Source organism: Trichechus manatus, unplaced genomic scaffold (assembly GCF_000243295.1).
Source record: "Trichechus manatus latirostris isolate Lorelei unplaced genomic scaffold, TriManLat1.0 scaffold00223, whole genome shotgun sequence".
Classification (NCBI taxonomy): Eukaryota; Metazoa; Chordata; class Mammalia; order Sirenia; family Trichechidae; genus Trichechus; species Trichechus manatus.
The window spans coordinates 2,814,076-2,822,437 of record NW_004444159.1 but is presented as its reverse complement, the minus strand read 5'-3'; the positions used below and the strand labels follow the sequence as shown (position 1 = coordinate 2,822,437).

At 41.9% G+C, this 8,362-nt stretch overlaps 1 protein-coding gene across 1 annotated transcript in view; it reads left to right on the top strand.

Annotated features, from left to right (window-relative positions):
- RREB1 (ras responsive element binding protein 1) overlaps positions 1-8,362 on the top strand; it is a 147,608-nt gene that overhangs the window by 72,356 nt on the left and 66,890 nt on the right. Inside the window, exons 5-6 of the mRNA XM_004388944.3 lie at positions 2,346-2,435; positions 3,850-4,013. Coding sequence (XP_004389001.1) covers positions 2,346-2,435; positions 3,850-4,013 — 254 coding nt within the window. The remainder of the gene's footprint in view (positions 1-2,345; positions 2,436-3,849; positions 4,014-8,362) is intronic.

Here is an 8,362-nt window from a genome sequence, read left to right as displayed (position 1 = left end):
TATATATATATATATATATATATATATATATATATATAAATTATTGGTAATAATTTTGCAAAAGTAGCCAAGATTGAACTCAGCCCTGATGTTTGGCCCAGCTCTGAGACACCCCTCATTATCTAGCAAGTGTTCTTACTGTTCGATGATCCTGGGCCAGCTCCATTCTGACTGTGGTCGTAGAACTGGGCTGAGAAGGTATGATTCCCCACCACCACTCTCCCCCCACCAAACACACTGTACTTCTGGAAGGAGTGGAAGTTTACAGGTAGCTGGGTGACAAACTGGGAATTTTTTGGACCATCTCTGGGTGATCCACTTTGTAGAATTCATATCCTTAAAAAGCCTTCAGTCTGAGAGTGAGAGAATGTGTAATGGGCCTCATTCCGAGACCCATTTCCTCAGATTAGGAAATGATTCGTCTTGTTTGACGTGAGGCTGAGAATCTGAAGAGAGGTGAGAGAGAGCGCCCTAGATGCCACACACGGGCGTCCTGCGTGCCCTCCTCCTATCTGCTCAGTGGGCCATTTATCTTTATAGTCTTCGGGTAATTTTATTTCCATCATCACTCATGAGCAACCACAGCGTGTTTTCTGTCTGTGCCTTGGGCTTTGTCCTTCTTCCTTGGTCAGGCTCACATGGCACCGTGGTTTACGGCACGGGCTGTGGAGTCAGCTGCCTGAGTTTTAATCCACGCCTGCTGCTTAATAGTTCTCTGATCTGCGGCATGTCGCTTGCTTCTCTGTTCTCCAGTTTCCTCATTCAGAAAATGGGATCCATAGTAGTGCCTGTCTCTTACTGTTAGCGAAAAAACCAACATTTCTGTACAGACGTACAGAGTTTAGTACATAGTAAGTGCTCACCAAGTGGTATTATTATTACTGTTATTTGCAACCAACAGAAATGCATTCAGCCTAGTTCAAGTATAAAGGGGTCTACTGACGTACAACCTAGCCCTAAGGGTCTGGCCGCGGAGATGACTCTCCCTCCCTCTCTTGGATGACCTGGTCTCCCACTTTGGTCAACACTGACATTGTCCCCACTGCTTCCTAGTGGCTTTTACCGGCCACAGTGCTGGGCCCAGCCCCTGCGCTGCATAAACTTTCAGTTCAAGTGCTCATGATCACCTAACTTAGTTGTTTCCAAACCCAGACACGTCAGAATCTCCTGGGCGGTTTGTGATTGTGACACACACAGGCTTCTAGGGTTACACACACACATACACACCCCTCACGATTCTGACTCAGCATGTGGAGAGGTTGGTCTAGAAATCCACATTTCACAAAGCTCCCCAGGTGGTTCTGCTGACTTTTGTAAACCTACTTACCTGCCTTAGTCTCTCAGCAACCCAGTTCCAAGTTCCTGGGAGGGGTGTCCAATACTTGATCCAGTTAGTTTTGAGGACGAGGGATGGGGACAGGGACCTATGGTGCTTAGGGATTGTGGGGACGAGGAGGCAGTGATGGGTGTGTTCATGCAGCTTTCCATGAATTATAAAGTGTTTTGGGGCATTCTGTTTGGAAAGAAGAGTATAATGTGTGGTTAGTGAAGGAGGTTGTCCTTTTCTTTAGAAAGGTAAAATACATTGCTTTAAGGAAGCACTGTTTCAAGGGAACATAAGTGAGCCTCCTAGCCACGTATTAATTAATAGAGCTGGCTCTCCTGTAGCCGTTTATAATGGCTGTCGTCCCCATCAGAGTCTGGACAGGCACAGCGTCCTTCCATGGGAACAGTGTCAGGCAGGTGCCAGCAGTAGGTGAAGGGGCCATGTTGATGCCCGTTGGGTGCACGCTGGGCACTGAGGGCTTCTCACCATTGGTAGGATGGGTTTGTCTGATGGGAACTTCATGCCCTTTCATGTGTTCTTGGGGGCCTCAGTAGCCAGGTAGAAAATAGTGAGAGGAGCCTGGATCAGACTTGAGGGGAAATATGCCTTCTCTGGTTCTGCCGTGGTTTGAACCGGAATGTGCAACCATCGCATATCTGTGACATGTTAATATCTGTCACAGAGTGACTTAGACAGTTAATTAAATGGTGTCAGTGTAACAAAAATGCTACTATTTATTGAGAAGTTACTCTGTACCAGGCTGTTGTGGTGGTTTATGTGTGTTAACTGACTGCATCCCCACCACCGTGAGCAGGTGCTTTATTGTTCCCGTTTACCAATGAGGAAACTGAGGGCAGACTTGCCGAGCCCAGCCCTGCAGGCTCCAGAGCCCGTGCTCCCAGCCATGTTGATCAGCTCCCGAGACACAGGTGCTTATGCCAGAAATGATAGGTACTGTTTTACTGTAACTTGAAAGTCATTCTCCTTTCTAAGACCTTTCTTTCTTTCTTTCTTTTAGGAAACGAAAGAGGAGAAGTCTTCCTATAACTGTCCCCTGTGTGAAAAGATTTGCACTACACAGCACCAGCTAACTATGCACATTCGTCAGGTTTGCCACCTTCTTTTGCATTCATGCTTTAAATGAGTCTTCAGCAGAGGACAGGTGACCTCGTTTTAATCGGCTGGGTTTCATTCAGATTTCATGTTTTAGTAGGTTGGGAAGTAAGTGCTGAATGATTGTTTTTGTGTATTTGTGTAATTGCTAGATTCTTAGGTCCACACAGACTACCTTTTAAGATTTTTTAAAAACATCTAGTTACTTGAATATATATGTATTCATGTATGTATATACATGTATGTATGTACGTCGAAGAAATGACTTTTCATTGTACAGGGTTTGTCAGTGTGAACACATCCCCTTTTGGTATAATGAGATTGTAGGTGTAGACCTCTGTCTTTATATTGGTATGAATTTAAGTCCTGCAGTAGGGAGTTTACTTGGTTTGGAGTCTTGGTTTTCTCCTGTATTATGAGATTTATTCTTCTTCCTCTCCTGCTATGGCAGACTCGTGAGAGCATAGATAAGTCTAGAACAATGAAGGACTAGAATGAAGGACATGGTACTGATAATAAAATAGTATTGTGGCTTTGGATAGAAATGTCCCTATTCCAGAGGCAAAACCCATCTACTATCTGCAGGTTTGGGTTCTCCTCTGAAGAGGGCTGTTGACTCCTAATACTTCACATGTCTGCTGCATAGCTGAGAGTCCTTCTGCTCATACGAGTTAGTATCTGGTCAATTCATCTATCTGTGTTTCATAGAAAGTCTTGCAAAGACTTCCACCCCTGAGCCTTGCAGTGGAAGTATTTTTCCAAGCTGCAACGTGGGGTTGGAAGATCATACCAACTAATTATTTACCTGTATGCCTGATAACATGTTAATGTTACGGAAGACGTCTTCATTTCCTAGGCCTAAATAACAGAGGACCACAAAGTGGGTGGCTTTAAAGAATAGACATTTATTGTCTCCTGGTTCTGGAGGCTAGGGGTCTGAAATCAGGGCATTGGCAGGGCCATGCTCTCTCTGTGTAGGGGGAGATTCTTCCTTGTGTCTTTTAGTTTCTGACAGCCCTGGACATTTCTTGGTGTTCCTTGACTTGTAGATATATTCTCACATAATGTCTTCTCTCCATGTGTGACACTGTTGGTGTCTGTTCTTCCCTTTTATAAGACACCACTCAGAAAGGGATAGGGGTATGACTTCACTGAGAATAGCTTCAACTAAAGTCCCTTTTCCCCTCCAAACAAGATCACATTCACAGGTACAGGGGTTAGGACTTCCATATACCTTTTCGGAAGACACGGTTCAATCCGTAACAGAAGATATTTAAAACAAAACAGTAAAAAAAAGTAGCTGAGATATGGCACTCGTTTTTTCAGTCAGCCTCTGAATTTGCATTTGGTAGTAGCTGAGCCTCTGACTCATCTTCTTAAGTCATCAGTGAGATTCTCGCTTCCACCAGCACAACACGGACACTGGAGGGACCGACCATTCCTGCAGCATCTGCGGGAAGTCGCTGAGCTCGGCCAGCTCCCTGGACCGCCACATGCTGGTGCACTCTGGTGAGCGACCGTACAAGTGTGCTGTGTGCGGCCAGTCCTTCACCACCAACGGAAACATGCACAGGTAGGTCAGGGCACCTTCACCTGGGAAGGTGGGCGGAAAGTACAGTAGCCTAAGCTGTCAGATGACTTACCAAAGGGGCAAAGGATTCTTGAGTTGTGCTCACTGCATTGAAAAGCCAGAAACGGTAATTGTTTACTGTGTTCCCTGTCCCTGGGGCATCATGGACGTCTGATCGTGGGAAACAAAGTGCTGGGCGCAGTCTTTGGCTCTCCAGGGTTCTTCAAAAGGAAACATTAAGAGTCTGTCCCACTCTGCCAATTGGAGTTTCTTGGTTTTGGTGCAGAGGTGGGCATCTTCATGCAGAGTAACCTTCGGGGTAGCATCCATATGACCCTGCTTGTTCAAAAATTTTGCCGTATGCCTGCCAGATCACTTGTAGTCCTTTTCCTTCCAAAAAGTTTCTGGAACCTTTTAATAAATGGCTTGGTCCTGGAGCTTGGGGATAGGATTAGGACAAGATGAAGAGAAAGAATATCTGATAAATGTCAGGAAATTACTTCCTGAGAGAGAGGAATTCGATTGCCCGCTCAGAAGTGGACAGAGAGAGCAGTCATGGGCATGTTCAAATGTTGTGGGACAAACCAGTGAAAGTATACTTTAGAGAGTGCTTGCCTATATTTTGAGGGGATAGAACAGAAAGTCTTTTTTTAAACACTTAACTTTTGTTTACACAAACACGTTAGGAACACTGATACTCTAGGAAAAGAAAACAAGGAATTCAAAATTTCGCTTTTTCAGAAAATCAGGCTATTTTTATTTCTCCACGGTCTCTTGTCATTATCCTGCTTTCTTTTTAAAACTTGACTGACTTTTTTTATGTATTTATTTTAAAATAAAACTTCATGTAACTGTTGTTATGTAATAGCTGTATTTTCTTAATATAATTATATTTTATGTTAGAATATTTGTTATACTTTAAGTATAAATATTCTGTATGTTTTTATCAGTACACAGCAAGTGCTGGTTATATTTTTGTCAGTGTATAGCAAATACATATATAAATAGTAAAATGAAAAATGGTCTAATTTATTCTACCTAAAAAATCACTTTATGAACAGCAATGGTGTATATACTTTGGGGCACACTGGTATAGTGGTAATTTTCTGGATTTTGGAATTAGGCACCTGAATTCAAATCTGAACTCTGCCACTTGTAAATTTTTTGTCTTTGGGCAAGTTACTTAGCCTTTTTGTGCTTCCGTTTTCTTATCTATAAAATGAGATTATTAATAGTATCGACTTCATTGATACTTGAGCACCTTGAGGACTATCGTGCGCCTCACCCAAGCCGTGGTGTTTTTAGTCACCTCATATACATGAGGAAGCTGGACAATGAATAAGGAAGACCAGAGAAGAATTAATGCCTTTAAATTATGGTATTGGCAAAGAATGTTAAATGTACCACGGACTGCCAGAAGAATGAACAAATCTGTCTTGGAAGAAATACAGCCAGAATACTTCTTAGAAGTGAGGATGGCAAGGCTTCATCTCACGTATTTTGGACATGTTATCAGGAGAGACCAGTTCCTGGAGAAGGACATCATGCATGGTAGAGTAGAGGGTCAGCGAAAAAGAGGAAGACCCTCAACGGGATGGATTGACCCAGTGGCTGCAACAGTGGGCTCAAAGGCTGCAACAGTGGGCTCAAACATAGCAAGGATTGTGAGGATGGTGTAGAACTGGGCAGTATTTCGTTCTGTTGTACATGGCATCTATGAGTCGGAACCGACTCCACAGCACCTAACAACAACAGCTTCTTTGGATCAGCATGAGGACTAGGAAATAATGAGTTTAGCACACAGTTCCTGGCACATGGTAAGCCCTCAATAAATGTTACCTTCTATTATTATTATTTGCATTTTTAAGTAATACTGCAATGATTTAAAGCCTATAGATTTCTCAGTCTAAACTCCTAGAAGGTATAAGATGACTTCCTGAAAAGTATGAATGTTTTAAAGAGTTCTAGCTTTTTTCTCCCCCTTCTCCATATAAATTTCGATCCTGATGGGTCATTCCCTTTACCCTTCTCCTCCTCCTAAAAGAGTGTTCTCTGGGTTCAGAGAAGGAATTGACTAGTGTCACCGTTTCTTATTATATTCTACATTTTAGCTTTCTGTTACTTACCACGCTGTCAGCCTATTAGTATCCTTATGCCTTCTGTTTAGACCTCCTTTTTCTACTCCCAAGCTCCTCCCTGCCCTTCTTCCCAAAAGTCCTATTTCTTTTACATGTTTGCCCTTCTCAAATTCTGGTCCTAGAGGGACTGCCCCTTCCTTCTTGGGTGGTTTCCCCACTTTCTTCTTCCAGCCCGCCTGCTCCACTGCCCACACCATGGGCCAGCTCTGAGTGACAGAGGGCAGGGGAGCATTAGTGAGAAACACCCTTCTTGTGGCTGTGTAACCCTGACTGTTTCCTGCTTATGATCCTTTGAGACCTCTCTGGTCTTAGGCCCAGCCACTCCTGATTTGGAAAGCTTCCACTGTGAGACAGTGTCTGTGATAGAACATAGAACATGTTAAACTGAACCTATAAGAGGCATAGTCACTGTCTTCTCCAGGGATGCCTCTGGGAATGCATTTTAAAAAGTAATAGCTAAAGCTGTGGCACACCGTGTATCAAGACACTCGGCTAAGCGCTTCGCGTTTATTTTATTTTTTACGTTTCCTTTTAATTTTATTTCCATACCATACATTTCACCCATTTACAGTATACAATTCAGTGTTATTTAATATATTCACAGAGTTGTGCAACCATCACCACAAACAATTTTAGAACATTTTCATCACCCAGAAAGAAACCCTGTACCCATTAGCAGTCACTCCTCAATTACTGCCAGCCTCTTCCCTCGGCTGCTGGTAGACACTAATCTACTTTGTGTCTGTATAGATTTCCCTGTTCTGGACATTTCATATAAACGGAATTACACAATATGTGGTCTTTTGTGGACTGACTTCTTTCGCTTAGCATAATATTTTCAAGATTCATGCATGTTGAGTGAGTCAGCATGAGTCAGTACTTCACTCCTTTTTACTGCTAAATAATACTCTATTGTATGGCTGTACTACAGTTTATCACAGATTAGTTGATGGAGAGATATTTGAGTTGCTTCTGCTTTTTGCTGTTATGAATAATACTGCTGTGAACATTCATATACATGTCTCTGTGTGGACGTATGTTTTCCTTTCTCTTGTGTGTATACTGAGTAGTAGAATTGCAGGGTCATGTAGTAACTCCATGTTTAACACTTCGAGGAGTTGCAAAATGTTTCCCAAAGCAACTGTACCATTTTACATTTCCATCATCAGTGTATGGGGTTCCAATTTCTCTACATCCTTGCCAACACTTATTATCTGTGTTTCTGAGTATAGCCATCCTAGTGGTTGTAAAGTGATATCTAATGGTAGTTTTGATTTATCTTTCTCTGATGGCTAATGATGTTAAACATCTTTTCCTGTGCTTATTTGCCAATTGTACATCTTTGGGAAAGTATGTACTCAGATCTTTGCCTAATTGTTAATTCAGGTATTTGTTTTTTTATTTTTGAGCTGTAAATTCTTTATTCTGGATCAAGTCCTTTATCAGGTAGATGGTTTGCAAAGGTTTTCTCCCATTATTGGATTGTCTTCTTTTTCTCAGTGGTATAATTTACAATGCAGAAGTTTTAAAATTTGATTTTTCTTTTGTCACTTCTGCTTTTGGTGTCATATATAAGAAGGCTTTGCCTAACCCAAGATCACAAAAATTTACTCCCATATTTTCTCCTAAAAGTTGTATAGTTTTAGGTCTCCCACCCATTTGAGTTACTGTTTGTCTCTGGTGTGAGGAAGTGTCCAGTTTCATGCATTTGCTTGTGGATGTCTGGTTGTTCCAGCACCATTTGTTGAAAAGACTATCCTTAACCCATTGAGTTGTCTTAGTGCCCTTGTCCAGAATCAATTGACCGTAAATATATGGACTAATTAATGGACTCAATTCTGTTCCATTTATCTATATGTCTGTCCTTATGTCGGTGCCAGTCTGTCTTTATTACAGCAGCTTTGTAGTAAATTTCGATATTAGGAAGTGTGAGTCCTCCAACTTAATTCTCTTTCACAATTGTTTTGGCTCTTCTGGGTTGATTGCATTTCCATATGAGATTGCATTTCCATATGAGTTTTAGGATCACTTTGTCAATTTCTGCAAGAAAGGCAACTGGGATTTTGATAGGAATTGCATTGAATCTTTAGATTTGGGGAGTATTTCTACCTTAACAATATTAAATCTCGTGATCTGTGAACATGGGATGTCTCTCCATTTGTTTAGTCTTTTTGGGATTCTTTCAACAGTATCTTAGAGTTTTCAGAGTACAAG